This window comes from Temnothorax nylanderi, unplaced genomic scaffold (genome assembly GCF_030848795.1).
Source record: "Temnothorax nylanderi isolate EJ_2023f unplaced genomic scaffold, tnyl_v1.0 TNYL_tig0299_pilon, whole genome shotgun sequence".
In the NCBI taxonomy this organism is placed as follows: domain Eukaryota; kingdom Metazoa; phylum Arthropoda; class Insecta; order Hymenoptera; family Formicidae; genus Temnothorax; species Temnothorax nylanderi.
Window position 1 is genome coordinate 96,115 of NW_027249361.1, and position 26,417 is coordinate 122,531.

At 39.9% G+C, this 26,417-nt stretch overlaps 1 protein-coding gene and 1 long non-coding RNA gene across 2 annotated transcripts; both read left to right on the forward strand.

The window, feature by feature from the left end:
• Nucleotides 1-3,920: 3,920 nt before the first annotated feature.
• LOC139780806 (uncharacterized) lies at nucleotides 3,921-4,865 on the forward strand. The gene has a single exon (XM_071719519.1). The coding sequence runs from the start codon at nucleotides 3,921-3,923 to the stop codon at nucleotides 4,863-4,865; it is 945 nt and encodes a 314-aa protein (XP_071575620.1).
• A 19,126-nt stretch (nucleotides 4,866-23,991) lies between these two features.
• On the forward strand, nucleotides 23,992-26,012 carry LOC139780817 (uncharacterized). Its single transcript, XR_011720340.1, has 2 exons — nucleotides 23,992-24,742; nucleotides 24,858-26,012. It is a non-coding gene; the product is annotated as an uncharacterized lncRNA (long non-coding RNA).
• The last annotated feature ends 405 nt before the right edge of the window (nucleotides 26,013-26,417 follow it).

Below are 26,417 nucleotides of genomic sequence, written 5' to 3' on the forward strand. Positions count from 1 at the left end.
AAAACTGTACATCGTAGATTTTTCGCAAGGCGCATCCGTACGGATGCTGAGATCATTGTGAAATTAGATATGTTAAACAAACGATGTGACAATAGTGGGATATAGAAGGATGAATTTGAGGGTATACTCAGTAGTCGTGGACCGAAAGTCGCGAGTACAGCACATGACGCGATATGAGCGACGAGTACATAAAATTGTGCAAACCGGTGCTCAATTCTAAATTCAGGATCGTGAAAATCAGCGAACCGCGCATGAGAAATTGTAGCAGATTGAACTTGTGGAACGTCGACGTAGCGCGATATTTGATCCGTCGCGAATTGGGAATCGCCGATCTTCGATCGAACCGGGAGTTTCTCAACAGCGAATTTGATTGGAAAAGAAACTTCGGATATTTTCCAAAGTTTATATTTTAGCGCGTGAGTGGAACAGAGTGTATATAAAATGGATTTCGAAGAATTGCAGTTTGAAGGAGAAGAAAGAATGGAAGTTGAAGCAAACGATGAAGAAATGGAAGTGCCTGAAGAAATAGAAGTGAATGAAGAGGAAGGAATGGAAGTTGATGATGATGCTATATTGTCAGACGATTCATGTTATGATAGTGAAATGGCTGATGAGGATATTCCGGATGAAATTTTCAGAGTGTTAAATCAAGCTGAAATTAATGCGTTAAATCCTCTGACAAAGATGTGCTGCACATACTGTTATTTCACTCCAGGACAGGTGAAGTTTTGTGCGTCATGCATTGTGAGAATCAGTGGATTATTCTCAATGCTGTACGTTTATCGTAAACATGACACCAGGCCTTATATACTAATGGACGGTCTCTTCTGTTCGTCATGTGGAGACCCATTATATTTAATTTCACCATGTAATCTGTGTCCTATGTGTGTTTTTGTGTAAATTTTAACTGCTTTGAAATAGTATTTTTTTTAACTATTTTAAGTGTATATATTATTGTCTAAAATTAAGAGACTATGGCCTATACTGCTAAGAGACTCTACTGCTAACAATAACTGTAACATATATAGACAATACAAAACGTATTCATCAATATTGTGTCACACAGTGCGGGATGTGACTGACTCACGAGCCGGGGGTTTCTGATTCAAATCCAGCGGTGGTAAGCAAATTTTCTATGTATAATATAAATTTATTTAATTCCACGTACCGGCGCGGCGAAAACGCGGTCGCCCCTCCCCGCGGCGCGGCGAAAACGCGAACGCGGTCGCCCCTCACCCCGCGGCGCGGCGAAAACGCGAACGCGGGTCCCCTCACCCCGCGGACCCCTCTCCCGCGGCGCCCGAAAACGCGAACGCGGGTCCCCTCACCCCGCGGACCCCACCCCCGCGGCGCCGGAAACGCGGTACCCCCTCCCCCTCCCCCGCGGTGCCCGAAAACGCGGTCCCCCCCTCCCCTCCCCGCGGCGCCAGAAAACGCGGTTCCCCTCCCTCCCCTTCCCCGCGGCGCCCGAAAACGCGGTTCCCCCCCTCCCCCTCCCCGCGGCGCCCGAAAACGCGGTTCCCCCCTCCCCCTCCCCGCGGTACTTCCCCCCTCCCGCGGTATACCCCCCGCCCCTCACCCCCCCTCGGATCCCCTGGGGTAGAACCGGCCTAGCTCACCTACTCTCGATATATCTCGAAAAATATTTGAGATATCAAAAAATGTTTCAAATAAAAGTTTTATAGTAAAAACATCTTTATTCAACCACATTAATAAAATTTCAAAAAAAAATTTTTTTTTAATTTTTAATAAAAATTTTGTTTAAAAAATTATTTTCAAAAAATATTATTAATGTTGTCAAATAGAGGAGATTTTACTGTAAAACTTTTATAAGAAACATTTTTTGATATCTCAAATATTTTTCGAGATATATCGAGAAAAGCAAAAAACCGCTCTACATATGAGCAGTGGTTTCACCCCTTAAAACAGTTTTTGGGCAGCTACAAAAAATATCTAAATTCATCTTTTTACTCTCCCTACATGTGTGGAAAGTTTCATTAAAATCAGAATTTTCCAGTTCGCGAGGTTCCCTTGTGAGATAAAATGAGGGGTCACCCAGAACTCTTTATAGAACTGTTATAGAACTATAGATCTCGCAAAATCTGATGAGATACAGTAGTGGAACTTGTGTAGGACAAAGTGAGACGCTGCGTGAACCTAGCGTCTCAGTTTGTACTGACGCGTTTTTTGGCTTTAATGGCCAGAACTATTTGTTTAAACTATCAGGAACTCTAGAACTATTGAAAAGGATGTCAGAACTCTCAATAATTTGTGAGTTTCCGCAAAATGAGACGCTAGCTTCACACACACGTAAAGATCGTATAAAAGACGAGTTATATTAGACGATATGGATGTAATGAATTAATGTAAAGTTCGTTATATACAGTATTTACAAGCTACTATTATAAATTGAACGCAGTTTGAGTCTTTAACGCAAGAAAAGCTTAGCGAATCCAATGCGAATATGCAATTACGATTAATCTAATGAACTTAATACTATCAATCCGAAATACTAGCGTTACTTTCACTGAATCTTCGTCCTGATATAGGAATCTATTTCTCTTTCGTAATGAAGAAATGAATAATAAAAGTCCTTCTTCGAGGACAAACATAAGAGAATAGGTTTATTTCCTGTAACCGAACCTTTGAATTAGTATGTGCGCACCTGGGTTATCTCACTTCCGTCAGAAAGATATCCGACGAAAGAACTGGCCAGTTGAAAGAAAGAAATCAAGTATTTACCTGATAGTGGAATCTGCAGTATGCAGAACTTTGACATCCACAAAACTTGTTAGAATTAATCCGCAATGTGCGGGAAACCATCCATAGAAAGTGTGAAACTCATTCGCAGTATGCGGTTTGATTGGTATGAATAATAGCGGCGATTCCTTCTCGTTACTTGAGAGGAACGAAGTCGTTAATGGCCGCTCTCGATCGTCAAGTCCTTATGGATGCTTATCGTCATCTATGGCTTCTGTTGAAACCGGATATAGAACGTCTTTCTCTTCTTTAGAATTGTTCTGTGATCCCTCGTGATTGGAATACTGCCCGCGTGTCGCGGAACACATGTGTAAACTTGAAGCGACGTAATATAATACAATACAATAATCGAATCGCACGAGTAATTAATACAACACGATCCTTTTTACGATATGAGCATACACCACGAGCTTAAGCGTAAAACACTGAAAATAACAAGAAATGTCGAAATGAGACGATCGTTTTTCAACTAAGATCGGCAGCGATATTGATCAAAGTATTATTATGGCAAAATGCACAATACGTGACTCGAACTGTGTAACTTCCGACAGAACGTACGAGAATGGCCGGGATCGTCTCGCTGCACGTCTTAGCTTGCTCATCCCTTCCACTCACTCTCTTGTCACGTGATGCTAGCGTGATCTGAACTCGATGCGCAGCGTTACTGGCGCATACGCTTGCAAACAGTTACTAGGCGGTAACGCACTGCGCCATCTAGCATTTATTCATGGAACCGCAAGAGTAGATTATTAATGCAATAGATGGCTGTAGCTATCTCTCAATTGTAGGAACCAGACAATGTAGCCAACCCCGAAACTTTAAAAATCTCTGTAACGCTAGTGTCGACACACAAGTCTTTTCTTTGTTTTATATTCATTCTATACAGTTCAACACAGTTCTCTTTTGTCTTCACTTCGATATACACGAGGCGTAGTTTTAAGAATAAAAGTTTATTAAGATATATACGCAATCTTTTGATATCTCCTCGTACCAGAGCGAATAGTATTAAAGTAGTGCCCACAGTAAAATTGGTGACCCCGACGTGATCACCACGTACGGCGTTGAGAAATAGGAACGGCATTAACCGTCCGGCTACGTGCACGATCGCGCGCCCAGAAGGATCGACTCGTCCGGTGGCTTAACAAAGGTCGAGAGTAAACATGATGCCACGAACACCGTCTTCGCAACACAGCGGGATCCCCGGGGATAACGACCCCGCGCGTAACACGGATACCCCCAGCGATATGGGAAACCAACGAGGATCCGAGACCGAGAGCGGGCAGGATGGCTTAAATCTTGGCCTCCCGCGCGAACCTGAAGTCCATACGGCTCGCTTGATGAGACTTCCTCCTTTCTGGAAGGCTAACCCTAACCTATGGTTCGCACAAGCTGAAGCAGCGTTTCAGCTCTCGCGTGTCTCAGCAGATGACACGAAATTCAGGTACGTGGTATTCAATTTAGACCAAGAAGTACTGCCGTTTGTTTCCGATATTTTAGAGAATCCACCGCCCACGCAAAAATATCAGGCACTGAAGGATCGCATTTTGACGTCGTTCGGTGAGACCAGTGAATCCAAATTGCGACGACTTTTACGAGGGCACGAAATGGGCGAGGAAAAACCCTCCAATTTTTTACAACGACTACGCAACTTAGCAGGCAGGGCATGCGGAGATTCTATTTTGCGCACCCTATTCCTTGAGCAGTTACCCGAATCTATCAGGGCTGTACTAGCTGTCGGCGGAGTGGAAGACCTCACAACGCTAGCAATGCAGGCGGACAAAGCGATGGAGGTTATGAAACCCGTAATTAGTGCGGTAGCTATACATTCGACAAGTACCTCTCAGCCTGTTTCCACTTTGGAACAGCAAATCGCGGAACTTAAAAAACAGGTAGAAGCGTTAACTGTAAAAACTCGAAAGGGACGATCGAAAAGTCGCGGTCGTGGTCCTAGAGATCGATCTGTTAGTCGTAAGCGTAATGTTAAGCAAAATACCGATTATTATTATTATCATGCTAAGTTTGGTAAAGAAGCTTACAGGTGCCGACCACCCTGTACTTGGCAAAAGGCTGTAGCGAGTACGCAACAAGCAACTCAGGAAAACTAACTGCGCTTCCTCGTTCGGAGGCGCACGTGGGAGCCTCTCCAGAGCAACGACGCCTCATATTAACTGATCGCAAATCCCGTATGCGATATCTAATCGACACTGGCGCAGACATTAGCATAATACCGCAATCGATGACATCCAATCGAACTCCAACCGAATTAACACTCTTCGCGGCAAATGGTTCGCCGATTCCGACGTTTGGTCAAAAATTCGTCAACGTTGATTTAGGGTTACGACGCAAGTTCCAGTGGCGTTTCACAGTTGCTAAAGTCACTCATGCCATTATAAGAGCTGATTTCTTGGCGCAGTTTAACCTCTTAGTCGACTTGCATAATCGCCGATTGATTAACGGAATAACAAAATTAGGAACGAATGGACAAATAATTAACGTCACGACACCTTCCGTTTCCACAATACTACAGAACGACGAATATAGCGATTTGTTGAAGGAGTTCATTGATATAACGAGACCTTGTCAACACAAGAAGCCCAAACATAAAGTACAACACTTCATTACGACACGTGGTCCACCAGTCGCCGCACGTGCACGTTGGTTGTCGCCTGAAAAGCTGAGAGCCGCGCGTGCCGAATTTGCTCAAATGATTGCCGAAGGAATCTGTCAGCCGTCTAGCAGCCCGTGGGCTAGTCCGTTACACCTGGTTCGGAAAAAAACGGGCGAATGGTGTTATTGCGGAGACTACCGTGGTGTAAACAGAGTTACCGAGCCGGATCGATATCCTATTGCTCATCTCCAAGATTTTAATCACCGTCTTCGCGGATGCACTATATTTTCAACGTTGGATCTGATACGCGCTTATTATCAAATACCCGTCGCGTCAGAAGACCGGCCAAAAACAGCGGTCATCACTCCATTTGGATTGTACGAGTTCAACGTAATGACATTTGGCTTGTGCAACGCCGCACAGTCGTTCCAACGATTTATGGACGAAATCTTCCGTGGATTAGATTTTGTATTCTGTTACATTGACGACATCATTATAGCGTCCAGAAACGCAGCAGAACACAGGAAGCATCTCCGTATAATTTTTGAACGCCTTCGAGAATACGGCCTCTCGATTAATGTCAGCAAGTGTGTATTCGGGAAAGAAGAAGTACAATATCTAGGATACCTAATCAATGCCGAAGGATCCAAACCTCTACCGCAACGAGTGGAAGTTATCCGCAATTATCCAAAACCAAAGGATATAAGCGAACTACGAAGATTTTTGGGCATAATAAATTTCTACCGACATTTCGTTAAAGGAGCTGCCCAAGCACAAGCAATACTCAACTCTTACCTCGCAGGTTCTAAACGTCGAGATAAACGCCCAGTTGTATGGACCCCAGAATCGGAGCAAGCATTCGCACTATGCAAACAGCATTTAGTCGACGCGACGTTACTCGCACATCCCGTCGAGAACGCGCCATTGGTACTCCATACAGACGCTTCAGATTCAGCCATAGGAGCATCGTTAGAACAACTCCACAACAACAAACTCGAACCACTCGCATTCTTCTCCCGTAAGCTGAGCACCGCAGAAAGTAAATACAGCACTTACGATCGTGAGCTTTTAGCGATTTACAAGAGTCTAAAATTCTTTCGCTATTTCGTGGAAGGACGTGAAGTAACTATAGTGACAGACCACAAACCACTAATATACGTTTTCAACCAAAAGGCGGAGAAAGCATCCCCAAGGCAGCTTCGCCAAATCGATTTCATCGGCCAAATCTCAACGAAGATTGTTCACGTAAGTGGTTCGGACAACATTGTGGCTGATGCTTTATCGCGCTTGAGCACCATCGACTTACCAAGGATTGTATCAACTGACGAACTCGCGCGAGAGCAGACTTCGGATGAAGAACTCCAACAGCTTCTTAAATCAGATTCATCACTCAAGTTACGCAAACTATGTCTAACCGGCACTGATACAACATTGTATTGTGATATTTCGAAAGACGACCTTACGTACCCGCAAGTCTTCGAAGACAAATATTTAACGCTACTCATACGCTGTCTCATCCAAGCGGACGCGTCACTAGAAGATTGATACAACGGACTTTTGTCTGGCCCAGCATGGGAAAAGATATCACAGCTTGGTCGCGTGCTTGTATAACGTGCCAACGAAATAAAATAAGCAGACACGTTCACACTCAACCGGAGAAAATTCCAATGCCCGACGCACGTTTCAACCATGTCCATCTGGATATAGTCGGCCCATTACCGCAATCGCAGGGATACCGTTATTGTGTCACAATGATCGACCGTTTCACGCGCTGGCCAGAAGCAGTTCCCGTCGCTGACATCACTGCAGACACAGTCGCAACCGTCTTCTATTCGAACTGGATCGCAAGATTCGGAGTACCTGCTACCATAACAACCGATAGAGGTACGCAATTCGAATCTGCACTTTTTCAAGCTTTAACCAATCTTTTAGGATGTAAACGCATTCGCACAACCGCTTATCACCCATCCTCTAACGGCATGATCGAACGCTGGCACCGTTCGTTAAAAACTGCAATTAAATGCCATGAAAACTCAAGGTGGACAGAAATACTTCCCACGGTCCTGCTAGGCTTACGTTCAAGTTATAAGGAGGACGTTAAAGCAACGGCAGCGGAGTTAACATATGGTACCACGTTACGCATACCAGGAGAATTCTTCTCTAACGAAGATATCCCGGCTGATCCTCAAATATTCATCGAGAAGTTCCGTGAACACATGCGAAAAGTTCGTGCCAGTCCTGCGGCACACCACGAGAAACGCAGAGTATTTATTCATAACACACTATTTACTTGTACTCATGTATTTGTCATTGTCAGAAGGGACGCTGTCAAAAAACCATTGGAATCCCCGTACGATGGACCTTATGAAGTTGTGGAACGTTTTACGGAAAAGGTCTTCACCCTGAAAATCAACGGCGAGAATAATAACATCTCAATCGAAAGGCTAAAACCAGCTTTTATCGAGGTGCTACCCCAACAACTTGACGAAGAACCGGAGCAAGGGACATCCCAGCCAGCTGTACCCTTACGTACTTACTCCAGAACTAAATCAGTTACCTTCGCAAATTATCGCGAAGGAACTTAGGGGGGAGCACTGTAGGAACCAGACAATGTAGCCAACCCCGAAACTTTAAAAATCTCTGTAACGCTAGTGTCGACACACAAGTCTTTTCTTTGTTTTATATTCATTCTATACAGTTCAACACAGTTCTCTTTTGTCTTCACTTCGATATACACGAGGCGTAGTTTTAAGAATAAAAGTTTATTAAAATATATACGCAATCTTTTGATATCTCCTCGTACCAGAGCGAATAGTATTAAAGTAGTGCCCACACAGTGTTACCGATAACTTTCCGTATTTCTAACAGACCCACTTTTGTATTTTCATGTTTTTTCGATATTAAACGATAAATTCGTGTTTCTTAACACAAAATAAAGCCAACAAACTTTGTTTGAAAGAAATCGGACAATTACACAGGCACACAAAAAAAGTGTCTTGGCCGAGACACTACACTAGTGTATTCCCATGTACTTTTTCCCGCTGAATCCGAATCCGAAGTCAGAACTGTCAGATTGGCTAAAATTTATGAGATAACCACAAAAAAAACAATTTTTTTCCCTTTAATTCGTGTTTTTGAGCATTTTTTTGTGATTATCTCATAAATTTTAGCCAATCTGACAATTCTGACTTCGGATTCGGATTCAGCGGGAAAAAGTACATGGGAATACACTAGTGTAGTGTCTCGGCCAAGACACTTTTTTTTTGTGTGCCTGTGTTATTAAAGATTTAGGCTTAAATTGTCAAAGAGTTAGATTTCGATAATTATATGAGCAAAATAGCATAAAGTGCAATAGTTTAGCATGACATTTGATATTCTAAAGTGAAAAATGCAATATGTTCATGTTTGAAGAAATTTATTGTCGTAGGTCAGTTTGTCGAATTTCGTACCGTGAGTGCGGAATTAATATAATTAATATATTTGGTAATAAGATAACTAATGAAGTTATTTGGCATTGTTTTACGAGCAGTTGAGATATTTGATAGATGTTTCACCTGGATTCCTAAAAAAGGAAATTATACGTTATTTATACTTACCTGATTTATATGCGTGATAATTATTATCAGAGATTAATTTTATACTTACCTGATGATTCCTGTGATGATCCAGCGTTGAATTAGCGTACCTGAAAATAAAAAGAAAGATTAGTAAAGGAGATAGATCGAAATCTAGGAAAGGATTGCAATACGTTATAAATGATGTAATGAGCAGGGAAGTAAATGAAATTATTGTGAATGATAAAATTTTATTAGAATAACGTATTTGCATTTGCGTAATTGAGATAATTAGAAGGAGGCTTAACCCTTAAATGCCACCCGGGGTCCAGCGGACCCCAGACCCTTTAGAATGATATATTTTCAAATGTTCCCGCCAAATATGGAGCTCATATTTATTTATTTATTATTTTTTATTTTTTTGATTTTGGAGCCAACATTTTAACAGTTGGCGATCTTAATTTTTTATACTATGTTGAAATTGAAATTTTAACAATATAAGCATTTTATTCTCTTTTCTAAGCCTTGAACAACATTGAAAATAATTTTCATAACTAAATATCAAAAAATCAATAAGTAAGGAGACATTTTTCATGCTGGGGTCTTTTAGACCCCATGTGTCATTTACGAGATTCTTGAGAGGTGTGGCATTTAAGGGTTAATTAGGGTGCGTGATTAATGTAGATAGATAGAATGGATCATTAATCACGGGAATACTTTTATCCTTCATTTTTATTAGATATGTAAGTATATTGCATAAACGATGGAAAATGGATCATATAGTTGCAATTCTCAATTTAATTAAATATTCTACATTTTAGATGCAATAGTTTTCATAATATATTATATTCGAATTCAGGAATTTTCCTGTTAGCTTGTTTTGATCAGGATAGAGTTGTTTACATCGAAAGAGAAAGTTTCCGTTGAGTAAGAGTGAGAGAGACAACTATATGATAGAAAGAGATACAAAATGCCAGATGTGCGAGGCGTGTTCGTTCAGGCCCAGGCGCCGGTCGCGCATGCTTGAAGCAGAGGTAGGGATGCTTCGAGGGGAGATCGTGGTCTTTCCTCGACGAACCTTTGGAGAGTGCGGACGTCTTGTCGAGTGCGGTCTTAGATTATTCTAGATTGCGCAATAATATTATATCGTTTATTCGAGATCGTAAATACGTTTATGGAAAGATAAGTTTCGTGAAACGCGATTACTGTTATAAAGTCTTGACGCAGCGTTCGTTCTACGAATAATTTAACACGATATTAACGATATTAATTACGAGGTTCGAGATTGTACCCGGGTAACGCCCGTGACCAGTTTGATTCTTCAATCGCTTACGCAATAATTGTATTCGTGTGCTATAAGCAAATATATATTCTTGTTTTTGTTAACTCAAAACGAGATACAAAATAATTATTTGAATAATCCTCATCCTAATCCTTGACGAAATCGTTCGTGAACCGAGTGTTAGTGCGTGACCTTGGCCGATGACATTGTCTTTCACGACGCACGAAGCTGAGCAGCGGACATTTCACATCTTGGTAATAGACAAGAAGGAAGGAAGTTACGCAGTCTTCGATTACATCGTTGGCTCTCATACGTTCTACGTTCGTACGATAAACGTAGTGGCGACCGTTATTTCAACTCAAAGTGAGTTTATTATAATCTTAGACCACAAGTTCGGTCACAACTTAAACAATAGATTTTTAGTTGAATGCAGAAAGAGGTTCTTTCAAGATTGCAGCCGGATATTTATTTATTTAGGTTATAATTATGGTGCTAAAGACCATTTTTTCTAAGTCTGCGTTCCAAATAAATTTTGTATTGAAGAGTTTCTTATGCAAATGTTATAGAATCGAGCGCCGATGATAGGCTGCTATAATTTATGACCTACAATTATCACGTCCTATGAAGAGCTACGTGTCGGGACATCCGTCTAGTCTAAGAGCTGACGACACTTTTGGCCAAGTAATTTTGTAAACTACGATTTTCCGTTTTAACCTGCGTGGACGACTCTCCTTCGATAATCCGAACATCTGGCTGGCCGTACCTAGGGGGTTTAGAAGTACGCAGGTGAGAAAAAAACGGATTTTCAAGTCATAGTATAAGTCTTAATTTTTATCGGATATTGATAATTGGTCACTCAGGAACATGCAAATAAATTGCCAGTTCGATTGCTCGGGGGAATTAGTCGCCAGGCTTAATTATAAATAATTAAAAATAATTATTTTCAAGTCATACTATAAAAGCTGGGTTTTTTTTAGTAACAAGTATAGTGCTAACACATGCCACCAAAAAAAAGCCAGATGAAAATTTTGGTGGTAACATCTCTAAAAAAATTATTGAAAATGCACAAAGCCGGCGCGCGGCGGAGGGGTCTGACGATGGCCTCAATTGTTTTTAGCGTCCATGAGTTTTTAAAAACATGTATTTTAACTATTATGAAAAGATTGATAAACAATAAATAGTGTGTGAAAATAAAAAAATGGCTTTGCTGGCGCAACGTTGCGTTATTTGTGAAGATAATGGTGGTGGTCCAATTGTCTTCTTTTCTGAAGAAACATTGTTGAAGTGTCGAATTGTTTTGAAGTCAAGAATTACACATGGGCTAAAATATCGAGATGTGATTCTTCCTGCTATTCCAAATGAAACTGATGGTTATCATTCGAAATGTCGAAAAAACTTTTTGGCCCTTATGAAAAAATATCGTGATCCTGTCGAGAATCTAACCTCACAATTAGATTCAGATCAAAGCAGGGTTGGGTAAGTTAACTTACAATTTCAGAACAACCTTCCTTTAATGATACTCTATACGGGGTGGGAGAAAAGTATGGAAACCCTGAAAAATCTCGAAAACTATAAGTTTTACAGAAAAATGTTTCAGACAAAAGTTGTTTGGTTTCGAGGGGGCCATAAGATGGTATTATTGGTTTGACCTTGGATGGTCGTTTAAAGCTCACGTAAACGACACCTTTAATTTCTTAAATGGAAACCCCTATTTTTCAATGCATATTCTTGTAGCTAATCTCGAGAGCTTTTCAAAACACTATAATAAAGTATTTTTTCATTAAGAACTTTTGAAATTATGAGGCTTGAAAGTTCTAGTATTTTGACATAAAATACAAAATATCTTGTAAAACATTAAGTTTTCGGTAATGTTACCTTAATACTTTTATGCACAGAATAATGAGACGAATCAATTGGTATGAAAAAAAGGCACAGTTCCTGTAAGAAAAAATATGTAATTTGCAACACGCATCTGCATACTTTTTCTTAAAAGCAAATATGTCTTTTTTTCATACCAATTGATTCGTCTCATTATTCTGTGCATAAAAGTATTAAGGTAACATTACCGAAAACTTAATGTTTTACAAGATATTTTGTATTTTATGTCAAAATACTAGAACTTTCAAGCCTCATAATTCCAAAAGTTCTTAATGAAAAAATACTTTATTATAGTGTTTTGAAAAGCTCTCGAGATTAGCTACAAGAATATGCATTGAAAAATAGGGGTTTCCATTTAAGAAATTAAAGGTGTCGTTTACGTGAGCTTTAAACGACCATCCAAGGTCAAACCAATGGTACCATCTTATGGCCCCCTCGAAACCAAACAACTTTTGTCTGAAACATTTTTCTGTAAAACTTATAGTTTTCGAGATTTTTCAGGGTTTCCATACTTTTCTCCCACCCTGTATAAGATTACATGTATAACTTATACACTTTTTAGGCAAAAATCGGTAACCCCTTCACCGATCCTTGTCATTGGCGAGGATCGGTGAGAGGGTTACCGATTTCTACTTAAAAAATGTGTAACGATTTCTGCCTAAAAAATCTGAAAGTTATTTGATGGATGGAATATAATTTAAGGAAGGTATTGAATTTGGCGAGGATCGGTGGAGTTACCAATTTTTGCTTAAAAAGTTACATGTATAAGTTATAACTTTTTGAGCAGAAATCGGTAACTCTTTCATCGATCCTCGTCAAATTCAAAACAACTTTATTTTAATGATACTCTATCTATAAAAAAAAATTAAGCTCGATATCTTAAAATTTGCGAAAATTAGAGCAATCACATAAATTTTTTAAAACAGAAATCGGTAATCCCTTTATTATTAGCAATTTTTATTAATTCTATTATATTTTTCTACCCCTTATATTTTTTCTACCCCTATTTCATATATAATCCTTTAAAATTTGGTTAATCAGTTCTTGAGTTATAGAAAATTCGGTAAATTTGGCTGTTTTTTAAAACAGAAATTGTTAACTCCTTTATTATTAGCAATTTTTATTAATTCTATTATATTCTTCAGTTTTTTCTACCCCTATTTCATATATAATTCTTTAAAATTTGGTTAATCAGTTCTTGAGTTATAGAAATTTCGGTAAATTTGGCACACACATACACACACATACATACATACGGACATTTTTTATAATTACGATTTTCCAACGTTTTTGAACATAAGGAACACATTGGCATCGAAAACTAAAACATTTTTTCTTCGGTCTTTTCTACCTCTATTTTATATATAATACTTTAAAATTTGGTTGATTAGACCTAGCTTTATATACGATCAAAGGTCCATATACGAAGTTTATGGAAAAAACAAAGCTTCCTCTACGAGGAAGCAAAAGTTAAATTAAAAGTTAATAGTTACCGATAAAATGTAACTAAATTAAGTTAAAAGTTAAGAGTCTAAAATGTAACTAAGTTAAGTTAAAAATATTTAACTTTTTGACTTTTTAACTTAACTCTTATCTTTTTAACTAGACACTACCCAACCCTGGATCAAAGTAATACTCCCCGAGAAGCTTTAATACTCCCCGAACAGCTTTTGAATGTGTGTATTTTTTGTGATAAACAACGAAAAAAACACAAAGGGAAGGAATTACAACTTCTTTATTGTGAAAGATCTTCACTTTGCGATATAAAGGAATTCGCTCAGAAAAATAATGAGTTGGACATGCTACAAAAAATCGAAAATACAGTATCTGATAAAGTATTATATCATGTTATGTGCAGAGTGGCATATCAGAATCGAATGAAATCAGCTGATAAAACCGAAGAAACTTCCTGGCACATTGCAAGATTGAATTATAAAAAAGCCTTCGAGGACCTGATGAGCGCATACATAGAGAATCAAATTATCAAAGACGGAAACATTATTTTTTTTTCCTTGCTATGCAGCATGTTCAAAGAAATGTTGGACCAAATAACTGATGGGAATTCGGAAGGTAACGAGGAATCATTTTGTGAGCAGCACCTGGAAGAAAAGATTTAAAAAAAATTTCATAGAAGAATTGATATAATAACGATGCGTAAAAAAAAATCGTTATTTGTGCAGATGGTATGGATATAACAGACACGATATTTTCGACATTGAAAGAAGAAGATATTTTGAAAAGAGCTGCTCTTATTTTAAGGAACGATTTACTGCACATGAAAAAAGAAAAATTACCTGCTGATTTGAAAATGGAAGACGTAATAAAAGGTGAATGTTCGATACCAAAATCACTTCAAGATTTCTATCTTACTCTAATGGGTGGTATAACTCGTCGACGCAGGAATAGCCCAGAAGTTTTGAATAAAGTTCAATCATTGTCTCAAGATGTCATCTATGCAGTTTCAAAAGGACAAATCAAAACTTCGAAGCATATGACTCTTGGGATAGCCTTGAAAAGTCTGACCAGCAGCAGAAAAGTCGTTGATATTCTGAATAAGTATGGGCATTGCTGCAGTTACAATGTAATCGAGGAGCTTGAAACGGAATTAACTTATGCTGCAACCGAACGTTCACAGGCCTGCCCAGCAGGAATATCGTTAGTTCCACACCTCAGCACAGGAGTAGCATTCGATAATTTCGACAGATTCGTGGCAACTACAAATGGTAAAGATACACTGCATGACACTGTCGGAATCATATTCCAGTTTGAGCCTAGTGTTGACGGATCAGAAGATCAATTTGATGGAGTGTTCACTGAGCCACAACCAGGAACATCTGAAACACACCATAACGAACTTCCTGAAGATCTAATCGATGAGGTTATTGAACCAGAAATATCTCAATATGGAGACAATACATTGTCTGGAGGTGGAAATAATGGAGTTTTTGATGAGCAACAAGAAGGAGTATCTGCAAGTATGCCTAAGAGGTTGAGGACAAAAAGGAGAACTTATGAAGCTATCTCTGATAATCTACCGTCGTACCCTAAGAAACCTCGAATGGTGGACAGTTTGTTGCCAACAGACAGCGAAAACAGGGATAAAATTCCGGAAAGTTTGGCATCGGTGGCTCAACTTGATTTGCTGTGAATGTTTTCGCACGCTCTAAAAATGGAGAACGTGCCTATGTGGGTTGGATTCAACAGTCGGTTATTGAAGGATAATAGTTTGCAACAAAAGATTTCGTATCTCACTCCTATCAACGAGTCTCCTACTAAGAAGGAAGTCGTGCTGAAGACAATGCTTGAAAGTCAGAAAATTGCAAAAGAATGCTCTCAGAAATATATTCAGATAACATATGACTTAGCTATTGCCAGAATAGCATTCCAAATCAAATCTACGGAAAGAGAACGATTCAATAATATTTATCCATTTGGGTCAGTTTCACATCATGATGTCGTACTTCAAAGCTTGTGGAATAACACACGCAATGGTTGACAGCGATTTACTGGCCAGTGGCTCTGTGAATGGTCTTATTACTGGCAAACATTTCAATCGATGTAAACGATTGCATCCAATTGTTTCATTAGGATTTCAACTTTTGCATTTCCAAGCCTTTCTTCGACATGAGGGAATAGAAGTTTCTGATGAAGTGGTATTGGAGCTTCATAAAATTCAAGGAATTAAAGATTTTATTGGGATAGAACAAGATGGACCACTTTCTAATTTACTAGCGCAATATTCAATGTATAAAGACAGAACTTTGACAGGCGAATTTGGAAAAACACTACATTTTGTACACCAAGCTGATCGATTACTACCACATCCTGTCTAGAAGCGTCAGAACTGCCGATTTCGAATTGTACCGATACATATTGCCGAAAATTGCAAATTTGTTTTTTGCTATGAATCACCAGAATTATGTGCGTTGGATAATGAAATATCATGACGATTTGCTGAGAGTCAATGATACTCATCCTGGATTAATTGATGAATTCAAAAAAGGCTCTTTCGGTGTAAAAAGAACAGAGAAACAATTTTCAAGACAGCCCATTGACCTCACATTAGAACAGACAATTAATGCTGATGCAGGGAGAAGGCTGACTGGAGTCACACATTTTACCAATTAAATATCTGCGCGCCAACGCTGGGCAAGAAATCACAGTATTCGATCTTCTATAATATCCCATGTTTATGAAGTAACAAGATTTACAAAATCTCAAGACATTACAGCAGACTTGGAGCTAAATAAGATGAGGAAACAAATTGGCTGCTTGGAGAAATTTATAAGCACAGTAGAAAAAAACATGAACTCATTCCAGAAAGATCTCGACAAAAATTTCCTATTCAATATTGCCACAGGGAGAGCAGCAAAAGACTCTACAGCCGATTTTCTACTCAATGTAGAAAAAATTGGAAATCGTTCACGAGAGATATTCATTTCTGAATGCAACACAGATCCTCAAAGATATGAAAATTGCATATCACAAACTGCTGTAATCAATTTCACTTTTAAATGTGTAAAAAAGAAAGTAAAAATTGGTAATAAAGTTCAAGAAGTGAGGATGCAGAGGGATCTATTTGGACGAATGCTGGGGATTTCAATGGACCATGAAATTGATGTTGCGAAAGTCATGACGTTTCCTCTTACGCCAGTGCCAATGTCCATGTGCCACTTAGATGGACAAATATGTAAGACTGCGAAGTCTGTTTTGGTACAAATCTTAGAAAAAAAATTGAAAGTCCATCTCCTTCATCGCCACCACCAATTGATATAGTTATCGTGGATGGATTTTTCATGCTACATCTCATGAAAGATGTTCTGAAGTCATTTGGATTTATATCGAAGAAATTCTTGCAAATGGTCACAAAGTCGGATGCACAACGGATTGACATAATTTTTGATCAATATTTTACACCATCAATTAAAGATCATGAACGTTCATTAAGAGACGGATTCCAGAGCAGCCATTTTACAATTAGTGGAGCTGACCAGGCAAGGCCTGCTGATTACATGAAGGAACTGAGAAATAGTAAGTTCAAACAAGCGCTTGTAGCTTTCTTCGCAGAACATTGGGCGACTGAGGAAGTTGTACCCTTCATCGGCAATAAAACAATTTATTTGAATCACGAAAATTGTTATTGCTATAATGTCATTGCAAGAAAAGTTGTTCGCACCAGAGTGGAAGAGCTGGAATGCAAGAATCACAAAGAAGCTGATACAAAAATCGTATTCCATATATCAAAACTCAATTCTGCTTCCAATATTCTCATCAAGTGCTCCGATACACATATTCTCATAATTATACTAGGAAATCAAGAGACACGGTAGTGTCTCGCGCCAAGTACGTGCTGAGCGAGACGCACCGTGACTCATTTACGCGAACGCACGAGTTGTGAGTACCCGAGATTTTGAGATCTCAATAACGAGTAAACGGATCAAGTTCTAAGTAGGCTTGATCGATAGCTTGAGGTCGATTTATATAATAAGAGTCTTTATTTTCCGTTACGTGCCCTACGAGCGGAGATATTGCGATGCAAAGTCCAAATGTGGAACATTTTTATTTAAGAAACGTCCACGTCGTCGGACAAAAATGGCGGCTGGTGTGTCACTTTCCCATTTTTGACACGAGAGTGCAATCGTGCACTGTCGCAGTGCGTGACAGTTTGTACGATTTGTACATACGTACGTGTACGTTCTGCGCTCAGTGCAGATAGTGCGTTTATTTAGCCGGTTCAATGCGCTGTCATACTATTGTTTACGCGAGCGTTATTTCTGTAGTAACTTACGATAATTCCTTCGCGTAAACGGGGTTTTGTAATAACTTACGATAATTCATTCCGTGTAAACGAGTGAATTATCGTAAGTTACTACAGAAGTAACGCTTGCGTAAATGTAAGTCAGTTATAACCTAGAAAAGGATAAGTGTGTGATAGTCGTGACCGTCGCCGCGTCGTGACAGATTGAGATAGTGAAATATATATAAGTATTGACCGTAGAAAGCTGATGCCGAGGAGATCTTTAAGAAGGAAGGTGTATCCACAAAATCGTACACGTACGTATATGCTGTCTTGTAAAAGTTATCAAACTGTATGTTTAGAGCCACCGCACAAGCCTGTCGTATTGGTAACGTGGCGTAGCGGAACGTAACGTAGGTCAACGCACAAGAAACGTAAGCGGTTACGGCACTATACGTGAAAGAAAACGCGAGAGAATCGATCGCGATCCGAGGCAGCTATTAAGTATAATGCATATAAAATATTTTGTATTAAAAATAGAACAGTTAACAATTAATAACAGTTAATAACAATTAATAACAATAACAATTTATAACAATTTTACTATACAGGGTGAATCATTGAAGGTGTTAGAGGTTATATTTCTGAAACTGAACACGGTATGAAATTCTTATTTTCCAGCGACTGTTTGATATCGAAAAAGCGAACATTGTGTGACGCGAAATTAATTTTTTTTCATCCGTTTTGATACCAAACAGTTGCTAGAAAATAAGAATTTCATATTTCGTTCAATTTCAGAAATTATATTAGCCTGTAACACCTTTAGTGATTCACCCTGCATATAAATATAATTTTACTGAACTATTGTAAGTAGTAATAATATAAATATCAAATAAGCTTGTATAAATTGGATTTATATATAATATATATTAGGGCGACCCAAAAAAAAACGATTATTTTTTTTTTTAAGTCTCCTATGAAAATATGTTAGTTTATCATGTTTTAAGAGCCCACTCCAAAGGACAACTAAAAAAAAAATTTTTAAAGGGTCGCTCAAAATTTTTTAAAATTTCCAAAATTGTCAAAAATCGATTTTTTTTTTTAATATAATTTTTCTCGTGATTTCATTTCTTTCTACATGAAAAATCATGAAGATCCTGAAAATTTCAAGTCAAAATTTTAATATTTAAAGGTCGCTCCAAATTTTTTTAAGTTTTCAAGTCGAGTACTTTATATCTTTTCGAGCTACTTCTGAACATGAATATTAACGAACTTAATATTTTTCTTCTTGAATTTGACATGCTAAAGAATGGAATTAAAGCACGAGAAACAAAAAAAAATTTAATGAACAATTTTCACTATTTTAGTATAATTGTAAAAAAATCATAATTTTTTAAATTATGTAAATTAATTTATTTTACAAAAATTAACATTTTAATAATGTTTTTATAATTTTTTTTTACATTTTTATAATTTTTAAACACAACAATAGTCAATTATATACATCATTTAGAACAACAATATCTTTTAACTTTCTTTACCAAAGTATTTTTTTTCCATACTAATTAACACTTATCAAAACTTAACTTCAGTTTACAACTTATCAATATTTAATTAAATTAAAAGCAAAATCAAAAATTTACTTTAACAAGGTTCTAGTAGTGATAACTATATTAAGGGTAGTTAATTTTACTCAGCAGTTTTATCAAAACGAGTCATCAAATTCTTTTTGGTAGCATTTGAAAACATTTTTCTGTTAGCTTCAATCTTTTAATTCCATTCTTTAGCATGTCAAATTCAAGAAGAAAAATATTAAGTTCGTTAATATTCATGTTCAGAAGTAGCTCGAAAAGATATAAAGTACTCGACTTGAAAACTTAAAAAAATTTGGAGCGACCTTTAAATATTAAAATTTTGACTTGAAATTTTCAGGATCTTCATGATTTTTCATGTAGAAAGAAATGAAATCACGAGAAAAATTATATAAAAAAAAAAAAAAAATCGATTTTTGACAATTTTGGAAATTTTAAAAAATTTTGAGCGACCCTTTAAAAATTTTTTTTTTGAGTTGTCCTTTGGAGGGGGCTCTTAAAACATGATAAACTAACATATTTTCATAGGAGACTTGAAAAAAAAAAATAATCGTTTTTTTTTGGGTCGCCCTAATATATATATATCATTTTTTTTATACATATAGGATAGGACAAAGCCGTAATTATACCGCGTGTATTCAGTCATTTATTGGACGAATTACGTTTGTTGGAAGCACAAGAATAACACAGTACGAGTTTGCTTTCTCGAGTTATATAATATAGAATTTGACTTGCTACATACCTAATGATGGTGTAACTAAAATAAGGTAATATTACTGCATTTTTGCTAAGAAATATGAAAGAGATTGTATTAGAGTGATTATTTTAGGCTTTACTTATGAGGATGCTACAAGAAAAAGTTCAATCCTTACCGCCTTTATATATTGTTGCGCCCGTGCCGAGACGCCCGGTAGAGGCCCGAAAAGCAGTCGCGAAGCGCTGCGTGACGTCGAGCCTTGACGACGAGCTGTTGCGTTGTTTGTTTATATATGCCGTCTGTCAGATTCTTCGCTGGGCCTTCGTGTCGAACAGACGTGTTCACGAGCCCTTCGTTGTATTCGCTAATACCCATTAAACGAGTATTTGAGAGAGTCTTTATTCCCGGCAACGGGATCGCGCGCCGCGTTCGCGAGTGAGAGTGTGTGAGTGCAGCGAACGCGCGGACGAGCGCAACATTTTGGGGGCTCGTCCGGGATCGAAGGACGAACGACGAGCGACGTTACGACGAGCGACGGCCAGGAATATCATCATGACCACGAGGAAGAGGCTCCGGCTGGAGACGCCTCACCGGGATGCCGCCGAAGCGCCAGCGATCACGACGCTCACTGAGACGCTCCAGGCCGTCATCCAGGACGTCCGTCTCTTACGAGAGGAACAGGCGCGAAGGGAGCGCGAATACGCGGAGACGTTCCGCCGCCAGGAGGAGGAGCTACGTCGTCTTCGTGGGACGAACTCCAGCGACATCCCGCAGCTAAGTCCTCTCTATATTAGAGCGTCCGGGGACGCGGAAACGTGGGCCGTGAGCGATGCGAGGGCGCGGGACGCTCGCGAGGGGGGTGCGGTCGCGAACGGCGCGGAAGCGCGAGTCACGGGCGGCCGCGGCGCGGAGATGCGAATCGCGAACGGCGCGAGGGCGCGGGACGTCTGCGAGGGAGCCGCGGTCGCGGATGGCGCGGTAGCGCGAGTCGCGGGCGGCCGCGGCGCGGGGACGCAAGTCGCGTGCGGCGCAGGGGGGAGTGTCGTGTACGCGAGTGAAAGTGCCGCGGACGCGAGTGACAGGCTTGGTTACAAGCTCAAGCCTGATACGTACGACGGGACGGTTTCGTTACACGAATATTTCTCGCAATTGAATTTGATCGCGCGTGCGAATCACTGGGATGATGCTACGAAAACAATCGCGTTGGCGTCGAGTCTGAGAGGGAAAGCGCGCTCGGTTTTAGAGACGGTACAAGACGTCGAGCGGTTAGATTTCGCGGAACTTAAAGCAAAGCTTGAGTTGCGTTTCGGAGAGGGACGCCAATCCCAAAATTGTTACGTCGCGTTTACAAATCGTAAACAAAAATTCGGAGAGGAATTGGCCGCACTCGGCTCCGAAATCGATAAACTTTCGCGCCTTGGCGTACCCCGAGTGCCCATATGAGCTTCGTGACAAAATCGCTTGCGCGCAATTCATCACGGCCGTTTCCGATAATTTCATTCGGCGAGCGCTTCAGATGGAGGGAATAACCTCCCTGAATCTGGCCGTTGAAAGGGCTAAAGCGCTCAAAATTATCCAGGGGGATAATTCGGAGAGATATAGGGAGAATTTAAATAAAAATTTCGTGAAAAAGGGAGATAGAAATTTGGTAAAGAATGAGGAACGTGACGACGGAGGGAAGGCTGAGGGAAAGGATAAGGAGGGAAAGGGCCCGAAAGGGAATTGGCGAGGCAGCAAATTTGGCGCCGGCCGGGGGGAGTGTTGGACGTGCGGTAAAACTGGGCATTTCCGGTCAGAATGCCCTAATGAGGGAAACGCGATTTAGTTGAGCTTGGCGGGGTGGGCTCAACTTTTGTGAAAAATTCCCCGAAAGTCGGTATTGTTCGTTTTGAACATTTAGAAATTAAGAATAAGAAAGATTTTTATTATAAAGGTTTATTAAACGAAAAATGTTGTTCTTTCAAGATAGATACGGGCTCCGATGTCTCGATTGTTAATGAAACTTTTATTGGAAAAGAAGTAGAGAGAATTAAAATAGGAAACTGTAATTTAAGATACCCGACTGGAGAAAGAGTTTCTGTAGAATCTAAAGTCTTAATGAAAGTTCAAATTGGTAGATTTTCCGTAGAGGTCTTTATGTTTATTGCAGAAATCAGTGATCAATGTTTATTAGGAAAGGATTTTCTTGAGAAAGTGAATTTGGAAAATATTTTTGAACCTTTCTTTAATCCCGAATTGAATGAGAAAAAAATTTTTGATTGTTCTCGTGTTGAAACTTCTGTCGAGGGAGACTCTTCTATCTTAAAAGAACTTTTCGAAAATAATTCTGAGAGTCTAAATGAGGCTCAGAAGGAAATGTTTGCCGATTTCCTGAAAGATTTCCGGGATGTGTTTTCCGAAACTATTGTTGCAGGAAATTGCGATATTATTGAACATGTGATAAATGTGAGAGATTCTTCCCCTATTAAACAGGTTCCTCGTCGTATTCCTGTCCACATGAGGAAGGAAGTAAATAAAATAATTGAGGATATGTGGAAAGAAGGGGTAATTGAGGAGTCACAAAGCCCCTGGATTTCGCCTGTAGTTTTGGTCAGAAAAAAAGACGGTACAATTAGATTCTGTGTGGATTATCGGAAGCTGAATTATTTAACTAAGAAAGATTCTCATCCTATACCCAGAATCGATGACATATTCGACCAGTTATCAGGTAACGTTTGGTTCTGTACTTTAGATCTTAAGAGCGGATATTGGCAAATAAAGATTCGTTCCGAGGATAAAGAGAAAACTGCGTTTTCTATTGGAAATGGCTTGTGGCAATTTGTCGTCATGCCCTTTGGCCTCTGCAATGCCCCTGCTACATTTCAACGTTTGATGGAGAAAGTTTTAAGAGATTTATTGTCAAAAATTTGCTTGGTTTATCTCGACGATGTAATAATTTTTGGAAAAAGTTTTTCTGAAATGATGGAAAATTTAAAGACGGTACTATTACGATTAAGAAAAGTGAATTTGAAAGTTAATCCAAAGAAATGTACTTTTTTTAGAAAGAGTGTTAAATATTTGGGGCATGTAGTTTCGGCGGAGGGCATAGCCACGGATCCCGGAAAAATATCCGCGGTAACTGATTGGTCGGTTCCGCATACCAAGACACAACTACGAAGTTTCTTAGGATTTTGCTCATACTATCGTAAATTTGTTAAAGGATTTTCTTCTTTAGCAAAACCCCTGTACTCTCTTACGGGGAATCAGTCTAAATTCATTTGGGGGGAGGAATGTCAAAAAACGTTTGAAGAATTAAAACGGGTTTTATCTTCCCCTCCGGTACTTTCTTTTCCTAAAGGGGAGGGAGGATTTGTTTTGGATACCGATGCTTCGAATATCGGTATTGGCGCGGTGTTATCGCAGAAACAGGAGGGAGAAGAGAGAGTCATAGCTTTTTTTAGTCGGGTCCTCAATAAAGCTGAGAGAAACTATTGCGTTACTCGGCGAGAACTCTTAGCAGTAGTAGACTCAATAAAATTTTTCCGCCACTATCTTTTAGGACGGAAATTTTTAATTCGTACAGATCACGTTTCTTTGAAGTGGCTTATGTCCTTCAGGGATTTAGAGGGACAGCTGGCACGCTGGCTGGAAAGACTCCAAGAGTATGAATTTGAGATTGTGCATCGGAAGGGGCTATCACATAAAAATGCTGATGGATTGTCCAGACGACAATGTGAGAAGTCCGATTGTAATTATTGTGCCAAAATTGAGAAGAAGTCAACGGAGGAATTGGATAAAACGATTGCTCGATTAATTTTACAGGGAGAGAATTTGGAAACTTGGCGTAAGGAACAAGGGGAGGACGAGGGAATAGCTTTTATCCTTCGGGGTAAGCAAGCTGGAATCCGTCCTCCGCGTTATGAGATCCCTGATAGGAATGTTTCTGCTCAAATTTATTGGTCGCATTGGGATGCGCTAATTCTAACAGAAGGAATTCTTTATAAAAGGTGGGAGGCTCCAAGTCTGAAAAAAAGCTTTCTTCAGCTTGTTGCTCCTCGAAGTCGGGTCAAAGAAATTCTCGAAGAAGCCCACGATTCTTCTTCAGGTGGGCATTTTGGAATTAATAAAACCTTGGAAAAAGTTCGGAAGCGCTTTTATTGGGCAACTTGTAAGCAGGATGTTGAAGATTGGTGCAGGTCATGTGAAGTCTGCGTCTCTAAAAGAGGTCCCTCTGGGAAAGGGAAATCCCCTTTACAAATCTACAATGTTGGGGCACCATTTGCGAGAATTCAAATGGATGTTCTTGGCCCCCTCCCTACAACCAATTTCGGAAACAGATATCTCCTTGTCATTGTAGATTGTTTCACCAAATGGGTGGAAGCATTTCCTCTGAAAAATATAAGAGCTAAAACTGTGGCGGAGATCTTCGTAAATCAATTTGTCTCTAGATATGGAGTTCCCTTGGAAGTGCATACCGATCAAGGAAAGAACTTTGAGTCGAAGTTGTTCGCAGAGTTAATGGATCTTCTTGGGATTAAAAAAACGAGAACTACTGCCTTACATCCTCAATCGGATGGACAAGTAGAGCGACAACACCAGACTATTACTAACTATCTGGCAAAGTTTGTTTCTGATAGTCAAAAGGATTGGGATCGGTGGGTTCCCATGTTTTTGTTAGCTTATAGGTCTTCAAAACATGAGACAACTGGCTTTACTCCTGCGGAATTATGTTTTGCTCGAGATTTGAAGTTACCCTTAGATTTGTTACAGGGAGGTCCTCCAAGGCTTTATGAGGAGGAGGCGCAGTCAATGGGAAGCTTCGTTAGAAATTTGAAGTCAAAATTTGAAGAAATCCATTCTATAGTGAGAGAGCGTATGGATGTTAAATCTTCCCGGGTGAAGGCCTGGTTTGATCGTGGAGCTAGGCGAATTCTTTTTGAAGAAGGGCAGAAAGTTTGGTTCTACAATCCTCGCAGAACTAAGGGAAAAGCCCCAAAATTGCAAAGCAACTGGGAGGGGCCCTTTTGCATAGTGAAGAAATTGAGTGACGTGGTATATTGCATCCAAAGGTCTCCCAAACATAAAAGAAAGGTTGTCCATTCGGACAGGCTAGCTTTATATTCTGAAAGGAAGTTAGTAGGGGGAAGGTTAGACTAGAACGGAGCCCGGTTTTGCAGTAAATTTTGTTTGGACAGATTATAAATAAAAGTGTTTATTTAAAAAAAAAGTTTTGTGATTGATTCTTTTTAATCTTTAAAGTGTTATGTTGTTCTGTGTTTCTGTGCGTTGTATGACTTTTTGTTTTAGAGGAAATTGACGGCACGTGTAGGAATCTCCATGTGAGGCAGTTCAACAGCCGAAACTCCCAATCCGAAGTGGACCGCCTGCCCACGGTTTTTGACCCGTGGTTTTCCCGTGGGCCATAGGGCGAATGCCGGGCGGGGACCTGGGGAGCCCTACGGGGTGCAGGGTCCACGGGAAGTTTCCCCCCCCTTGTCCGAAGATTTTGCGGGAGAGCGGCGGTCGAGGAAGAGGACGACATTTCGGAGTACCGGAGGACTCGAGGGCGAGACAGTGCGGACGGCCCTCCTGAAGACGACTTGGGAGAGTCTGGCCAGCTCTTCCCAGAGGTCGATTCTGAGGAGAAGGACGTGGCGGCAAGAAGCTGTACTCGTCTGGGCGCTGCTCCCCTTTGATTGTCGGGACGACAATCTAGGAAGAGGGGGGGCAGTGTTGCGCCCGTGCCGAGACGCCCGAAAAGCAGTCGCGAAGCGCTGCGTGACGTCGAGCCTTGACGACGAGCTGTTGCGTTGTTTGTTTATATATGCCGTCTGTCAGATTCTTCGCTGGGCCTTCGTGTCGAACAGACGTGTTCACGAGCCCTTCGTTGTATTCGCTAATACCCATTAAACGAGTTCCTTTCTATTTGAGAGAGTCTTTATTCCCGGCAACGGGATCGCGCGCCGCGTTCGCGAGTGAGAGTGTGTGAGTGCAGCGAACGCGCGGACGAGCGCAACAATATGTATATTGTGTTATTGTGCAATTTCAGATAAAATATGAAGAAACAGAAACAGTTACTCGCATCTTTCTTACTATGTGTAACTGCAATTATTTTACATAAAACTAAGAAAAAAAAAATGAACGCGTGGTCGCCACGCGCGTTAGAAGTGAAACTTCTGAAGGCAAGGGCTTTGCCATAACTGTTTGTGTCGCAAAATTCATGTCGCAAAATTCGTGACGCTTTTTTGTGTCGCAAAATCGAACTTACTACCGTGCCAAAAGAAGAAAAGAAAACATATAGACGCTCAGTGTTAATAACAACTGTTGTGT